Source organism: Chaetura pelagica, unplaced genomic scaffold (genome assembly GCF_000747805.2).
Source record: "Chaetura pelagica isolate M959 unplaced genomic scaffold, ChaPel_1.0 scaffold119, whole genome shotgun sequence".
NCBI classification, from domain to species: Eukaryota; Metazoa; Chordata; class Aves; order Apodiformes; family Apodidae; genus Chaetura; species Chaetura pelagica.
In genome coordinates, this window is record NW_009954406.1 from 2,756,164 (window position 1) to 2,774,467 (window position 18,304).

At 36.7% G+C, this 18,304-nt stretch overlaps 1 protein-coding gene across 1 annotated transcript in view; it reads right to left on the reverse strand.

Moving 5' to 3' along the window:
- The window catches only part of CSTF3 (cleavage stimulation factor, 3' pre-RNA, subunit 3, 77kDa), a 51,597-nt gene that overhangs the window by 15,184 nt on the left and 18,109 nt on the right, over window positions 1–18,304 (reverse strand). Inside the window, exons 5-9 of the mRNA XM_010004272.1 lie at window positions 2,993–3,025; window positions 2,510–2,607; window positions 1,048–1,114; window positions 917–951; window positions 688–814 (exon numbers count right to left, since the gene is read on the reverse strand). Of these exons, the coding sequence (XP_010002574.1) occupies window positions 688–814; window positions 917–951; window positions 1,048–1,114; window positions 2,510–2,607; window positions 2,993–3,025 (360 nt within the window). The remainder of the gene's footprint in view (window positions 1–687; window positions 815–916; window positions 952–1,047; window positions 1,115–2,509; window positions 2,608–2,992; window positions 3,026–18,304) is intronic.

The window sequence follows — 18,304 nt, forward strand, 5'->3', positions numbered from 1 at the left end:
CTGCTTGATGGTGCTGAGCACAAAGGCTTTTATCCACAGTTCTGCATTCTCACCTCTGCTGACAGGGGTAGGTTAGCAAGCCATTACCAAACCTGTGCACAAAAACACTATCAAGGTGTAGCTACCAATTAGCCTGCAAGGTCAATGAGTTGAGTTTACACTTGCTGGAGACAGTTTTGGTAGCAGACTCACCTGTACTGATGGTTTCAGGTGAAGGATGGTGAGGAACATTTTAAATGTACTTGAAACAGTTTAACTTAATACAGTGAAAGAAATCCAAACCATCACAGCTGAATGCTATTTTACCCTGTCCAACTATATTGGAAAGGAGGGGAGTGCCTCCTTGGGGAAGAAAGCCCTCATTGCCAGCTGATCTGCTCTAGCTTCTATTAAATATACTCTCTGCCATCGATACCAGTGATTTCTAATTCACCAGAAAGTCTACTGGGCCAGCTGGGAACTGGGGCAGTTAAATGTATCCTATAGAAAGTCTTCAAAACAAAAAATAATTATCACTTGGGCACACGTACAGTTTTGCCACAGGCATGTGTGCACTACATACTGCACAGGCAAAATGTATTTATACTGCTGGCAATCTCTTTTACACATAATTAATTACTGGATACAGTTTGGGCACCATACTTGATACGATTAAAAGTCACAAACAAATTTCATGTTCTTGGTTACCTCTTCGTATTTGTTATAATCTCTCCAGAGCTGTTCTATGTTTATCATTGGATTCACACAACCACGCTGGTAAACCCTACGGACAGCTGTTATCCTCTGGTTCTCTGCATAAGATCCTACTGCTTCTCTAAATAGTGGGAAGAGAGATTAATGTCAGCTATTAGAGATCATAACTGCTATGAACATCCACATTGCATTAACTGAGCTTAAAATAATTTAAGGTACTTACACGCCCTTCAAAAAATTGATGTAATCCACCCAGATCTATGTGAGAAAAAATATTACATAGAATGAAACCAATGTTTAGTTGTACTTCTTAGAAGTAAGAAATAAAATGTTTTTTGATAAAAAAAAACATACCTGGTATGACATGATTTCCATGCCAATCTTATCCAGAGCAAAATCATATGCCTGAGCCATTTTTTCTCTGAGGAAAAAAACAAACCACAAAGACCATAGAGCAACTCTTAAGTACTACAAAAATTCTTTATTTAAGAGTATCCTTTTATGCAGCAAATTCTAAATAAACATTGAAGTATTAAAAGTATCATTCAACAGCAGAGAGTAAAAATGGGCCATGAGGTGGCTCTAAATTCTGCATTTAGTGTTTAATTTTAAAGAAAATTATTTAACTCTACTGATGGCAATCTCACCCACTAACAGTTCTTGACATTCCCCCCTCCTTTAGTAAGTGAAAATCCACATGTACTATGTGCACTGGAAGTTGAGAATAAAGAACACAACTATTCTCTATCTCTTCTTAAAAGACAAACGGTTTCTTTTTTTTTCCTAGAATTTCCCAAGCCTTTTTGTAATTGTCCAGGAACACCAAAAGGCTGGGGCAATTAGGAGTAGCTCTCCTATGTGCAAATCAGCCAATATCTTTCACATGATTTCTCATCCCCTCAGAATTAAAATGTTCACAGAATATTTTCTGGGTCAAGTTTCAATGAAAACAGCTTTTTCTCTTTCCCACTTTTCTCCCAGTTTCCTTCCCTCAAACACCTTTCAGTGCCTTATCCCCTCCTTGACCATACTGACAGGAAAAACGGAGGGAAGTTAAATTAGGTCAAAAGACATGGGGGGTGCTGGTGCTTTTAAAAAAAATTGCTTCAAAACAGTATTTTAAAAATAGATTTTAAGAATCTGTGTTTTGGTTGTGTTTTTTTTCTGCTAATGAATTAATTGTCTTGCCAGTTATAATACAAAGAAATTATGGTGGGCAAGGAAAGAAAGTTTATAGATGTTGAAAGATGCTGATATTTTCTGAAATCTCAAGCAGGAAGAAAAAGCATTAAACTCAATCAGCAGGATTAAAAACAAGAAAAATGTAGTAAATTAAAACGGATTAAGAATAGTGCAGCTAAAAAATATGACACCCTGATTTTTATGCCTTTTTATTCCTTCTGAAACTTTGTCTAACTACTGAACTATTTACTATTGCTGGAATCCCTCAGCTGGAATCAATGCTGTTTTGTGAAGACTCTAAACGGGGTCCTGAGGGGGAAGCCAGAAGGAGTGTGTTTCACACAGGCTGAAGCACCAAACTCATCTGCAGGGAACTGACAAGGACATGACAGCTACTCCTTCACTCTTGTCCCACCTCCTTATGTGGATTCAGACTAAGGAAACAATTTTACCCAGCAAGCTAAACTGAAGAAGTTTAAAATAAAATGTTATCTAAATGCAGTTTATATATTATCCCCTTCTCCCTCGCACTCCAAACAAGCAGGTTTGTCACCCAGTTTCCTCCCCACCTCCTGGTCAAAAATCAAGGGATTCACGATAAAACTAGAATAATTCAGAGCAACTCTTAACTTACTTGTAACTAGGTAGCTTTCCCTTGGTTTCTCGTACATAGGAAAGGTAACATTTCCATAAATCAATGTGTAAAACCTTCATAAGGCATCGCTGAAATAACTGTTTAATACATCAAGAAGACGTGATCAGGATTCCAGACAGAGAAATTAGGTTTCTACCTTTAATACTATACAGTATGAATTAAAATAATATTTTTAATTATGATTGAGATTTGTAAGAAATAATAAGTTAAACTACTCTTCCTTTTCGATTAAAGCAACTCCAACGCTATGCAAGGGAACTGGAGAGAATTAAGCAGAGAAATTCCTCTGCACTTCACTGATTACAGCTTGGTAGCAACATCAAATCAACTTTAGAGATACTTTTAATCTGTTTTTGAATAGCACAATCAATTACAGCTTAGTTATTTTCAATCTGCTTTAGCCTAATCACAATATGCTTGCTCTTTCTATAGAGATATTTCACATAGATTGATAGGACTCACCTTTTCCACTTTGTCATAATTTTTTGCTTTAATCTACAGGGAAGCAGAAAAAAAACAAATCACTTAAAAACTGTTTTAGTATATTACAAATATATTCTTCATACAGTATTACAGCATTCCAGCTTGTACTTTGGCTGCCTAAACTAATTACATTGTAACACCATATAATGTTGCATACAAAAAATCATGTACTTTACTTAGCTTTCTCAAAATTAGAGGATTTATATTATTTTTGTTATTTTTCACTATGGCCAAGATCTTGGTATCAGTATGGCAAGTTGCCTTTCTATAGCCTGGTTTGAACACCCAGACTTTGCCTCTTACTTTAAGGTACTCTGCTGCCTTAAGTACACACATTGCCTTAAGTACAAAAGCCTCTAGATCAGGATTTGGTAAATTCAGAGTAAAGTACCATATTTATGATATTTGATTTATTTTTTTTTTCCTCAAAGTACACTTTGCTATAATATCCCATTAATTGAGTAGGGGAATAATAAACCACGAGAACTGTTTTTTGACAGGTGCCCCCAGCCCTGGTGCCCCCTTCCAGGATGGACCAAACCATGCTCCCATCTCAGCACCCATCTCATTCAGACAGCAGGCACACTGCAAAGGTAGAGGATGAATACTAATCTCAAACTAACACGCTGCCTTTCAGATAGGACACAGAAAAGCACAAGACAGATGTTGAGGGCAGACTGGCACCCTTTGTTTATTTATTAGCTCCAGTTAATGTTAACATACTAGGCAATCTGTAGAGAGACTTGAAGAAACAAGGAGAATCTACAATACCTCTAGAAGTTACTTATCTGCATTGAAAGAAAAAGCCTTTAATGAAATGAGGATTTGTTATGCTGTCCTGCATTTTTTTGAATGCATCAAAATGCCCTTTTGAATCTTCTGTATCTTCATTTATTCAGGGGATTCACAGCTTTTTGTCTTGGTGTGAAACACGAGAGCCACAAAAGCAGCTCTGAAGGCCTCTCCTTTTCCCCAGGAAACATAGCAGTAGTTAAACAATACACTTTTGCATTAGGCATTCATTCAATCATTCAAAAATGTCTTGCAGATAAACCTTAATGGTACACATGACAGACCAAACCTCTGTGTCCATACACTTTGGAACTGCAACAACATTCTGCTCTAGTCAAAATTATTTCACAGAATCAAAGACTGCAGGAATTACTCCTTGCACATGTTTCACAGAATCTGTTCTAATTATTCAGTCAAAAGATAACCTGGCCAGAGAAATAATTGTTTGCAGAAATAACATTGCTCTGAAATAACACAACTAAAACAAACCCTGAGGCATCATGTCTGTGCAGCAGAGAACACCTTTAACCTCTGCTGTCAGATACTCAGACCCAACACACACTCAGGTACAGGTATGTATCCTACTGCCACTTTCTCACACTTTTTGGGGTAAAAAGCACAATCATTCAACCTTTAAAAAACACTTCTAATTGTACAGTTTTTTTAGACACATTTCTTTTGTGGACACAAATTAAGGAGTCTGATCCTGCCCTATTTCTAATTGAAGGAAAATAACTCTTTTTATTTTGAAGTTCTCCTCCACTGTACAATCCAGAAAAGAGACAGACATCTCCCATTTTTACTTCATCCTTTTTTGACAGTAACTTCTCAGGTTTCTCAACACTTCTTAGAATATGACAAAAAGGATTCAAATCTCACCAAAGAGCCAGAGCACTCTCTCGGTGTACACCTCCCACCCCTGCAAATTCCTTTTATCCTTGGTCACTGAGTGGAAAAGAGCAACTTAATCTTGGTTTCTATGTCTAGCACAGGGCACAGCTGACTACAGTTTTCCCCCCTCATACTTGCTCAAATAAAATCTTCAATAAGATGAGGAGAAAGTTGTTTGTTTTTTTTTTAAGAGTGAATCCCTAGGAGAGAGCATAAATCAATTTTTTGGTGAAAATTCAATAAAAGCTTTGCCACTAACAAAAGGCATCACCTTGTAGATATTCAACAAGACTAAAATAATTTTTAAAAACTCAGAACCAAAAGCTGTAAGCAGGCAGGGCAAAAATTAGTATGCCTTCCAGGTGTAGCCATATGAAAAATGTTTTGCGTACCTGCTTCAAGTTACTACACCAAAGACAATTCTTAGATGCAGCCGAGAGGGCTGTGAATGCTGCCTGCTCAGCACATCTCCCAGCCCCCTGCCAGGCAAAAGCCCACTGACAGCTATTACTCAGCATTAGTGATCCAGACTGACCTCAGTAATTGCTTATAGCATCAGGTAAGCACACATTAATCCCACTTAATTGTTTACTAGAGCAGTTTTATTAGCACTTGCACCACCAGGCATAATCAAAATGGAAAGCACAAGGAGCACTTATCAGTTAGACTACATGCACCTCCAATAACCAAAGTAAAATATTTTGCTAAGAAAAAAAAAAAAAGCTTTTTTTTTATTTATTTGCATGTGTTATGACTCAAAGAACAAAGTATCTTCTGTGTGAATTAACAGATACATGAAAAGCTGGACTTCAAGTCAGTGTTACGTATCTGTTAAATCCAGACACGTGGTTTGATGCCGATGATCTGAAAATTCAGGAACCTTGGTACCAATGAAGTTAGGAGGCTGGAGACTGGCACCATTTGTTAGAAACAAAGAAAAATCAGTATTGGCCAATGCTTACTGGATCTCTCATGAAGAATTTTCACCAAGCCCCCAGAGCCAGAGGCATTTCTGGGCTCACCATTCCCAAGCAAGCGTCCTGGCACAGGGATGTCACAGGGATGGGGAAAGCCCATCAGCAGAGGGCACGTGGCACCTCCAGGACCCACCATCACACATTTCTGTGACACTTCTTGTTTTTCCTATTACAGACACAGGCACAGGCAGTGAACAGGCATGGACAAATATTAAAGGATTGACATTTAACATTGTATTTTTGTCCTTAAAGACAAACATAACAAAGTGAACTATAGATCTTTACAACAGATTATCCTTCAACTTCTAACACTGCCTGTAATCCTATTCTGATTGCTTTAGTTAAAGAGGCAGGCATTACCCTCCCGAAGCCTAACATACAGGAGTATCTCCACCACCTACAGAGTGAGCCCAGACATACTGTCATTCAAAGGTAAAGCTGCTATATAAGTATCTCCCCTCCATCCTTGAAGACTATAGAAGGGCCACCTAGTCTAACCAGCTATACTTGGACATTCCTGTAAGTAAAATCTTGCCTTCCTCTGCCTGCAACAATGAGAAATTCCACCTCTTTTGCAGAGTAACTTTTAAATTTGTTGCTCCAATAGGAAATTTAAATCACTACTGTTTTGGTTTTGTAGAAGATGAATTTGTAGTAACAGGGTCAAACCTCCTCCCAGAATTCACAACATGCTTCCCAATAATGAGCTTCATAAACATTCAAGGGCAAAGTTTAATCCATAAATTACATTGCACCTCACTCTTTTTAGCAGACTTACTAAAACACTTATGTATCATATAAGATTATGCAAAGCAAGTTATTTTCTTAATCTAGAGACTTAAGACTACTTGTAGTTGTCTGGAAACACACAGCACGAACCTAGAAAATTTGCTTGTTTTATTTAAACCTTTCAGTGTTTCTTGGTTTTGACCAAACTCCTAAGGAAGGAAGGTCAGCACATGGTTCTTAAGCACCTGTATAGCTTTTTCTGCCATGACTCTCATTTCCTTCTTCTGGGCCTTGTCTATTTCTCTATCTCAACTCCCTCTCCTTTTTCAATGGTTATCTTACAAGGGGAAAAAATATTTTTCTCAAGAATAAAAATAATGTTCCCTTATCCATTGCCTCCAGCTCTCTCCCTGGTGAGGTAGATCCTCTCCCCTCCCCACTTGCCCCCATGCTGGTCTCCAATACTTTTTGGAACTTTTTTTGGAAGAGGGATCTAAAGAGAAACTCTATGCACCACTGGCAAACTGCACCAGCTGATGAGAGGCTGGGAAAGGAAAAACACCACAGCAGCACCAGCATTCACTTTCTAAGGATTTAGTTCACAGTGACTGGTATTTTTAGAACTACTATTTCCTAAAACCTGGTTTCATTACAAATACTATAATGTATGCAATATCTTTAATGTGTTTTTTTAAATAAACACATACACAACATATGTTTCAGAGTACAAAATTACGACCAGAGCATACATATATGTATTTGAAAGTACTGAGTTTATTAACTGAAGGCAGCTCACCGCTCAAGACCTAAAATCATTCACGCAGCTACATGACTAGATAGATCTCAGGTGATTAAAAAGTTGACTTTTTTTTTTTTTAAATCACACCACACAAAATTTATCATCACTGAATCCATCTGTGTTGACCATTAGCCTTTTTTTTTTTTTTTTTAACATCTTGATTCTTAGGGTAATATAATCAAACACCGACACTCAATCCCAGCAGGATGTAATTTGGGTCTCTACTAGTATAGAGAGATGTATCTAACTGTAGGTGTAATAAAACACATTTACATTTCTCTACCTGTTTCCAAACTCTGGGTCGGGGCTGGCTGGAGATACGGTCACACTTCATTTGCAGAATAAATACTCCTTGGACCTTAGCAGTTCAGACTTCTCAGACTGCCTCAAAGAAATGCAATCTGTGAAAGGCTGAAGAGAGCACAGTGTGCTAATTCATCCCTCTGCCCGCAGCACTTTCAGCCTTTTTGGTATTTGCTGAGGTTTCCAATCAGTGACTAATTGTGTGAACACTTAACATGACAGACTCGTTTTCCTACAGATCAAATACCAGAAATTACCTTTGCAAATAGCAAACCAAGCTCTGCTCAAGGACATGAAATGCAAGACTAGCATTGCACCCACATGTGGTCATTAACCCAAGAAGGCTGAATTTTAACTGCCTAGATAACTGGATGTAAAAATTGTAACTGCTGAAAAAAGCACATATTTCACATGTACAAGATATTCCAAGGCTTGACCAATGAAATCCTTGATTTAAAAACATTAGCATATAATTGCAGATGTAATTTCTGTAAGATAAAATTTTACTACAATTTGTACCAGATAAGAATTGAACTATTTGGTATTTCTGCAGCTTTCATTCCAACTTTCAATATTCCTTGTGAAAATATAGCTTTTATTGTGCTATTAGCAAAGGCTGCAAGGAAGAGATACTCTAGTACACTGAATATGGGAAAACTCATTTTCTCAAAATTTAATAAGATGATATTCTAAGTGTTTTAATTCACTATGATGTAATTTTGCACATTCACATGGTTATGTGTCTCAATATCAAAGTCTGCCATACAATGGGATTTGAAAAGTTCCTTAAAATTATTCTAAATTAAATACCTGCAACTACTATTACATGTATTATTTCTAGAGCTTCCACAACCATGGCATTTCATAAAAAATTCATCATAAGTTGAAAAACAATCTCCTCACAGAATGCAGCCATAGCTGCCCTGTAGACAGCTACCGTGTAAAACCAAAAAAAAAAAAAAGCTAATTTCACAGTCTGCTTTCTGATCACAACCATCTTTTAGGTTTCACAGTTGTTTCCTGATTAACAGTTATCTCTACTATCTTGTACACTTACATTTGCATTTATATTTAGATATACTTTGAGTTTGCTCACAGTATGTAAGAATAAATCAACTTTTCAGTAAGACTATTGTTTAAGCTAATGAACAGGACCTGTAATTCTGCAAACCCAATTACCAGTTCATATCCTACATTAAGAAGTATGACACCAGGCACTGGGCAGCTAGTGAAAATGTTAGCTTTCTGTAGCAAAATTCTGGGCCATGTCACTGTTTTCTGTCAGAGACACAAAAAAACCCAAAGAGCAAAAGGCAGCTCTGCCTACAGGAAACGTGATCATTAGTACATGACAGGCAGCATTTTTCATAAGGAGCCAAGCTGCAGTGGGAGACTGGGACAGAACAGTGGCAGAGCTGGAGACAGCTGCTGCATGAATAGCCAGTAATATGCAAGGTTGCTCTAACTTCTTGAAAATTGCCATTACTGTCTCATGACCCCAAGCTTTTCACAGCCTTCAGGAACAATTAATCAAAATACATTAGGTTAACATACTCTACCATCCTTACTCCTTTCAGAGGCAGCAGCCTGGAGATCTCTCTACATGAACACCTCCATCATCTGACTACTTGTTAAAAAAATGGCATGACTGAAGACTCGAAAATACTATTTCCAAAAATGTGAGCATAAAACTAGATTTATCTTGAAGTTTGGGAAAGAGAAGAACCCAGCTTCTCCTGTCCAGGAGTGGTGAGGGAACAGATGCCAGCAAATATTTTGTGCAAATGAAGAAATACTACTCTGAAGGCAGAGTAACATATACCCCAGCTGAAGTGGAATAAAATAATTATTAATTTTTAAAATGGCATAAACAATTACCAATTTAAAAAGTATCTATATCCAAGTGGAGATGTCTTTTTGTTTCATCTATTAGACAAAAAACCCAATACTTTTAATTTTCAGATGCATCAGGACAGAAATTAATCAAGAAGAAAACATTAACATAATATCCTTAGGTATTAGCAAACTGTATTCTAGAAGTGCAGTAATACAAGGATGGAGAGCCTGGACAACCTTGCTAAACAAAAGAGTAAAGTGATTAATCTAGAAATGAATCTAGATATGAATCTAGAAATGAACTGCACAATCCGTGTTTTAAAATGTGCCTGTAGACCTCCAGCAGTCTATTGACATGCAGGACTGACTAAAAGCACTGAGATCTCCTACCTAACATCTGGAAGATGTCTTTCACACTGCTTGCCCAGGACTATTCAAGAAAACAAGAGCATGTCTTAGTTATTTAGGTCTTGCCACACACAAGCATATTTTCTGTAACAGCATCCAGCTTTATGTTTGTAAGGGAGAAGTATGAGCTGCCTATTCCAACCATTTTTCCAAATAATGGGGGACAATCCAGTGCTCTTTCCTTCTTTGGCATTTATTGTGTACAACACATCTGTATCTGGGGTACTTATTCTTTAGTATCTCCTCCAAATCCAGAAAATCATTACCTGTTTTATCTAGGCAGTTTGCCCATTATACAATTTGAAGTAATATTAAATATTCAGTAATTTACAAATCCTAACCATCTTTTTTTTTTTTGCCACTCCTTTCTAGCCAGATTCAACCTCATACCTAGATTCTCAATTTGTCTGCAAATCTCATTTTAATAAAAAGTCAATTTTAAACATGCCCTGTGGCTTGTAATTTCCTCTTCCACTTCACACTCACTTAAAGCCACAGCAGAAACCATCATCTCACATTCACACTTGTGCAAACTACCTTGCTTCCTTCCAGACTTAGGCATTTTTGCTCTTGCTACCTACTATAGTTCACTTCTGTTTCTCGATGCCTTTTCTATTTTAGAGAAACAGTAGAGTTTTAAAAAAGTGTTTTGAGATGGCCAACATTAACAGATTACTGATATCTTTTGTGGTTATTAGAAGGCATGCTATTTCACAAAGAAGCAGTGCTTTTTCAACTAGAATCAATTTTATATTGGTTTAAGTCCCCAAGGAACAAATTTATAGGAGTCAAAAGCATAGGCAGCACCCGTGGATGGGAAGATATATGGCCCATCTCATTGGGCTAGAGATCCCCAGTTGGTAAACTCAGACAAATTACACCAGTTTTTCCAGCTAATTTAGTAAGATAATAGGCTCCAGTATCTTACACAGGCTGCCAAACTAAAGAGCATAGATACACTGCAGTCTGCCATCACCACTAGCAAGACACTAACCCTGTGACTCAAGTTAAAAACTCCTTGCAATACTAAGGCCTAAAAAACAAGGCAGGCATCAGAACACTGCAAGAGACCTTATAAAGGGTATGTTAGGTATTGCTACCTAGAACAAAAAAAGCCAGTTGTTTCATTACACAGGTCATGCCCCTTAAAATGTTCTAAGATCTAAATTAAGACCCTTAATTTAAAATCTTCTAGTTGCTTTATTTGCTTTTCACTTTAATCAGAAAGAAGTGTCCATTACAGTAACTCTACTCATTAAAAAAATATATATTTTCTCCTTTGATTTTGATATCCTCAAAATGTCTCAGAGAAAGTAAGAAAACAAGTGATTATTTTCTATGTAATTTTAGATATAGCTGAGGAAAATGGGACATTTTAGGGGGCATTAAGTTCCCCTTTAGGTTTATAATTTAATGATTTCTCACTACATTCATTGCTTGTCTACAGTTTTGATATATTCTTTTCAAATATGCTTTCATCAAAAAGGAGAAAAGGTTAAGTTTGATAGCTATAATTGTTTCATACTGTGAATCATATATGAGAAAATTATTTTTTGTAGAATAAAGTTATCAAGTAGCAGTACTTTCTGTATGGAATGTTTAAAGAATTCTCCACTAATTCAGCAAGACTATACGTTAATAATACACCCAAAGAAGCTCAAATTTCAGATAAATCTTAGATTTTAAAGGGATCCTTGAACAACCATTTAAAAAAGAGAATCAACAAATCTAGAAGGCAGCAAAGGTCCCTTAAACTTCTTCCACACTGACTTAGCAAAAAGGGCTAATAGTGCAAACAAAGAAATCACAAGACTAAGAAGAACTTCTAGCCTTTTGAGTGGAGAAATTCATTCAGAGATCATGCATTAATTTCTTCTATTTTGTAGAGTGGACCTGGTCTAATAATAGCCCTCTCCAAAACAAAGCCAAACAAGCAATTTTCCTAAGAAAAAGGAACACGAGTTACTCAAAGAGTAAAAAATAGTACTAGAAAATGTAATTATATCATACAGCACAATCTTCTGTTACAATATCAGCACAATACTAGCTTGGCCTGTCAGCAGAAGACAAATCGTTCTTAATGTTTAGTCTTCATGGCTTGAATGTAAAAGGCATTTTTCCAATAATTTGCTGTAGAAAGGGCTTGAAGAATGGTTCTCAATCCCATTAGAAGGGTCTCAAGTCCCCATAGGTGCCCCAATGTTGACCACAGAAGACAGCTGTCTCATCACAAGAAAACATGAATAAGCCATCTAGAAGTTCACAGAGGAGAACAACAATTCTCTGTCATCGCATCCCAGCATCAGTTTGCGCTTGACAGGATACAAACTGCATCACAAAATAAACCTTCTTAAGCTCAAACCACGTGCACTGGAACTGCCATGTTACAAAAATCATCTTAGAAGGAAGGGATGCAGGTCTTGGCTTTGCCATTGATTTCCTATGGAATTATGAAGCAACATTTCTTTTTTCTAAACTGGGAAAGCAACCTGCCTCAGAGATGTAGGATTAACCTAAAGACCGTGCTGGTTTTGCTCTACAGCAATGAGATCCTGCAGCTGAAGTTCAAGGAATCGGTGTATTTTTCAAATACAGGCAGCTGCCCTCATAAGAAATCCAGCATGTGTCAGAAATAAAGAAAACTGTCTACTGTTTCCTGAGTGCATATTCTTAATCATAGCTACTGAAAAGTCACATCTATGATGTTAAAAAGACCGTATTTTGAAAGTAAATTGTAGAATTGTAGATTTCTGTCTTTTGGCAATGAAGAGGAAAAAATCCACTAAAAAAGCAGCATTTAGTAATAGTACATTAAAAAAACGACCTACTATTCATAAAATAGGACAGAGAAAAATGGGCGTAGAGTTACTTTTAAATCTGTATCAGTTTATATTACTGCTTAGCTAACTTACTAAGCTACCTTACATTTGAATCCTTAGCTACACAGAGATGCACTGAAACTGGAAAATAAAAATACAGCTTACATATCCCCACACTTCAGAAATTGAAACGACTTAGGTGACATTTCTCCTGGAAGCAGAGGGTGATTAGCTCTTCACTACCTTTAATTCTACAGGTCAACTCAAAATAACTTACACCTTATGAAAGTTTGGGTTGTGGGTTTATTTTGGTTTTTTTTTAAAACACTCCACGCAATTAAAATTGTAAGATTAAAACCTCTTTTAAGTCAGATGTACTTTCCTTAAGAAAACAAGATTTTTAAAGACACCTGTCTTTACAAATTCATTATGTTTTTTCTATTGGAAATTTATCAGTGTCAGATTAGCAGAGAGAAGTGCTGCTTTGATTTCAGATTTCAATATAAAAAAAGTCATGTGCTAACATTCATTGCACAAGCAGCCAGGTAGGTGCATTTATAGGTTGTTTCACATGTCATGAGAGATGAAATACAAAAGAAGGTCACAAAAGCAGTACAGAAACTCACAGCCTGTGTAGCTGAGGAGAAGACAGATGGAATACAACTGACAACCCAATTTCCTACCACCTCTCCCCATCTCAATACATAAATATCAGAAGTTAGGGTCAAGTATTTAAGCTAAAGACTTTGATTTTGGAGTCATGAAAGGACACTGGCACAGGTAAAGCCCTAGACTTGCCAAAGAAAGGTCAGCCTTGATCCATAAGATAGAAAAAAACCCTTGCTTACTGACCAGAAATAGAATTGCTACTTTTATGTACAGCCATACAGAACGAATATATAGCTGGTAGTTCTGTCGCCCTTGTTAGAAAAAGCACCCTGAAGAATTCTTTCCTTTTCAGTAAAGCATTGTTTGATACCAATCTTGTAATTTCCTTGTTGCTTTTTGCAGTGAAAAATGAGTTTAATTCTACACCCTGACACCAACAAGTGGGGTCTCTGTAGAATTAGACATCTTCTAAGGAACTGCTGTTTCAGTAGTAGAGATCCCCCTTAGTTTGGTAATTCATTACCCCTCAAACCGAGCATTTAGTAGCATTTCTGCTGTAACTTATGATTCAAAAACCCCAAGTGTTCTAAAACTTTGTTTAAAAATAGCTTATGCAGTAGATGGACAGCAGGTAAATATTTGATTTGGATTGTGACATTAATTTAGCTGCTAGGATAGACAGATGCATTGTTATGTAGACAAAGACTGGACAGAAAAATACAAAATATTTCCAGATGGCTTTTACATTAATGAATGTTGCAAAATGTCTGCCAGCTTCTAGCTCTGCATTAAAAGTAGTATGCAGGCTCCCAAGTGACTTCTTGCATTGTAACTTGCACAAAAGCACACAGATCTCAGAAATACTAGGGCAGTTCTCTTTTCTTACATTTGGCTGCTTTAAGCTAAGATGCCAAGAGCACTAGTTGGTCTCATGAAAAGACATCAAGCACACAATACCAAACCACTATCTGTAAAAGCATCATGTAATATAGTGGCTTTACTATCTCTGGCATAAAATATTTGCTTATGCATGAAACAAAGAACTGTAACTTAACATAATGTAAACTACCTAAATAGAGAAGATGCAGCACACTGCAAGGCAGACAAGGTTCTCAAGTAAAGGTGTGAATTTCCCCACGTTCAAACTGTAGCTCAGAGTTGGAAGATGACTCTGCTTGATGTGTTTTTGGTGTATGTCGACACAGCATGCTTAAAAGCAGAGTATGAAGATTTAGCAACATGGTGAAGCATCACTACAGACCCTCTGTGAACCACTGATCAGCCAGTACCTGAGCAGAGAATTGTCCAGGAATACAGATCATAGCAGAAAACTGCTCATACAGGTGAAAAACACAAACGTCTAGACAGTTTTTAGCAACTCTGCCAGCCTGGGAGAGAAGCAAAACACAGATAATACAACAGAGTTCAAGGAATTACCTCAACTCAACAGCTGGTCATGATTCCTATGTCTTGGAGGCACAAAAGTACACTCTAAGAGCAAGGAAAAATTGCTCAAAGCTTTTGCAGAAATGACAGACTGCTGTAAGTCTGTCACAGAGACTAAAGAGAACATCTCATCAGTGCACTGTCTTCATTTAATTCAGACCAAAGATCAACCAGAAATATCAAACTTCAGCAAAATGACAAATAAATATGTAACATCTAGCTTTCTTTTGTAAATAGGTGAGATTTCTTTCTCAATAGTATTTTTTTTAATAGCTAAGACTAGTAGCAAGAACAGCAGAAACTTTGTGGCATTATGAAGAGAAACTTACCTCCATCTGCTTAGTGCCAGAAAAATATTTCTGCCACATTAAAGTCAGCTAATTTTAGATTCCATACTTCCCTTTTAATACTCTTCTTTAACACACACAAAAAAAGCATGTGGGATATCATGTTTAAATACCAATCAAATTGAATTTACAAAAAAAAAGCCCTTGAATTATTGTTCAGTCATATAATATATGGAGAGATTAAAATTTTATCCTTTATCAGTAAATTGTACAGTCAGTTGCATGCTCAGGCTTACCAGCACTGAGGTTTTATCAAGGGCAAATATCATAGAATATTGTGATGCCTGAAACAACTACTTACACTGCCCATTCTGCTAAAGTATTACTAGGCAGAATTTCACTTGACATGGATTTCTGAATAACATCTCCCTGAGGAATGCTAGATAGCAGGTGACAATATTGGGCAAGGAACATGTACTTACCAGGGCAGCAATTCCATTTTTAGGGGCTGGGGTAGGGCTAGGAACACTGTTCTGTATTAAACATTTTAGCTTGCCTCCACAGTATGTTTTCAGGTAACTTGCAACCAAAAAGTCATGCATTTGGAGCTACTTCAGAATGCATTTCTATAAAGAAAACCTTAAATAAGGATGTCAAGGGCACCTATTTGTCCTTTTTAAGATTCATCCCAGACTGACCAGTCCATCTGAAACTTTACATTCTTACAAATGAACTGTACTTTGTTATTTTTTATATCATGATCAGTCATCATTACCATGGAGTAAGCATTTCTAGCACAATTTTACAATTGAACAGAATTCACAATTCCCAAAGCCAGTCAGTCAGTACCAGAATGATGAAATTGCCCTAATGAAATTAAAACTGCTGGGCTAATACTCTTGGTGTAAGGCTTGCCATTCCAATTTAGTATGAAGCAAATGTTTCTCTATGCATGAACCTGTCAGCACAATCAGGTTAATGAGGCAGACTTTCAAAGTATATTGGCTGTCCCAAAATTATTAATTACTGCAGTGCCTATGGAAAATCTGGTAAGAGGTCAATTGACATAGCTGAGGGGAGGAAAACTGCAAGCTAAATTTCCACCAGCAAGATGTGTTACAAAAACAATTTTATGTAAACTTGCTCACTGTCACGTATCTTCAATGTATATGAATTGCACGTTAATCAAAAGTGCTTAACACCTTTAATTAGATGAAAGCCTACACATATTAAATTACCATCATTCTATTCTCCACAGCAGTAACACCAATGAGCAATGAGCTTCCTGTACCTCAAGCTCCTGCATGACACAATGAAATTACAATTTTATTTTCTAAGTATCTGTGATACAGTACAAAAGAGTAAACCTATAGATTAAGCTACATCAAACTTCAGGGAAGGTTCAAATCAAACTTAATTCAGATCTGTTCCTACAACATAATGTATATCATAGGCTTCTGAATGTGTTAATGTACTTTACAAATGCAATACCATTACAATCCTACCAGCTGCCCAGCAGTTGCATAAGCATAATTAAGATATTAAAAGCATCAGATTTCTTCTGCAGTAATTAGGATGTAAAAAGGTGTCCTGGTTTGAGCCAGGATGAAGCCAGGTTTGTCTTGGGATTAGTTTTTGATTATTTTTTTAAACAAAATCAGGAACTTTACAGAATGGTGGAAAAAAGTTACAAATACTATTTAATTACTAGAGCAGTCTCTCTGCCCTGCACCTGCTTTTGATGGACAGGAAGAAATGGATAAGGCAGGTCAATGCTGGGTTCAAGACACCAAAAGCAGAGCAGGAAATGTAGCCTTATTTTTCCCCATTATTTACACACTGTATTGTCATGTTTTTGCAAGCTGAAGCTGTATATAGAATATAAAATTCTCCATTATTGTTGTAAATATATTCCACTTCAATGCTATGCACTAAGTTATGAGTAGGCTTAAAGTTAAGTAATCTAAGGAAATTATCTGTTGACAATTTGCACTGATATACTCATACACTCAGATTTCTATTTAATTATTTTAAAATTGATTATGCTTTGTGACATTATTAATGTGTATATACACATCAATGAACATGCATACATATACTTAAGAGAGATTCCTGAGGAATCCACAGGTATGGAAACTATAATATGTTTTCATTTAAGCATAAAAAGGAAAATTATCAAAATTTTGTCAGTGAATTTTAAATACTGCATTTGCTTGTTGCTTTACCTTCCTTTTTAACTTTTCATATACCAGGTAGGCTTTTTTTACTTCTGATCCATCACTTGCTTCAGAAATATATAAATGTGTGTAGATATTGGGGAACGAGCCCTTAACAAAAGCTGCAGGGATGCAGAATTTGAGAGCAGTCAAATGTAACATTTCCTCCCCTTCATATATCCTGAAAGAAGATTTGAGATTACAAGTATTAAAGTAGGACAAGTCACCGCACAGTTAAAATTCTCATTTGAAACTATTATGAAAATATGCTAAACCAGCTCCTAAATTAAGAGAGAAATTAACTGGAAGTTGTACCAGCACCCATAAAATGCCAACCATAGCCAACAGTGCTATACATTATTTCAGCTGCCTGGAGAAATAAGAGATGTAGGATGGGGGGTGGGGAAAGACCCTTGCAAGTTCTTATTCTTTGACAAGGCATCTTCCCCTTTCCTAAGGAAAATAAAACAAAGACCCAGCTGCAACAGAGTCGCCCTTTCTACTATTTTAAGATTTAAAACATTCTTAGTTTCATGTATAAATGTAGCTTCACTGAGCACAATGAAGTTAGCTCACATGCTAACTTCACCATGTCTCTTTTCTCTAGACAACACATAAGCAACCTCCTGCCTTCCACCCCATTTTTGTAAATCTAGCCATTTTCATCTGAAAGGTTTATTTTCATTTGGTTAAATAGTAAGGATGCTGTTTAAAAATCTATGCTTCCAGGAGAAATTATATCTGATGGAAAATTTTTGCTTTGCTGCAGTCTGGATATAGAAAATACAAAATCAAACAACTCGGCATCGTTTTTCAAGCTGTTTTTCTAGTCCAAATGCATGACTTGCAAAGTGTGTTTTAAAACACAACTGATATTCATTCCCATATAAGCCAATACAGAAGTACTAGAGTATTCGTAGTAAAGTGCTTGTTCTGCTACAGTCAGGAGTTAGCACTTCAGAGTGTGCAGTAATTTTCTCTTTCCAGTTTCACACACTGGTTATTTTTTATTCTCTATTTCATGCTCTAACGGAAACCATGGGGAACTGGAAGGAGTAAGTCACACTCATTAGAAAGTCTATGTCTCACACAGTCATATTGAAGGAACCAAATAAGGAAAGACAGTTGACCCTCCACCACACTACTGAACTTTTCAAATGAGTTATTTCAGAGGAAGAG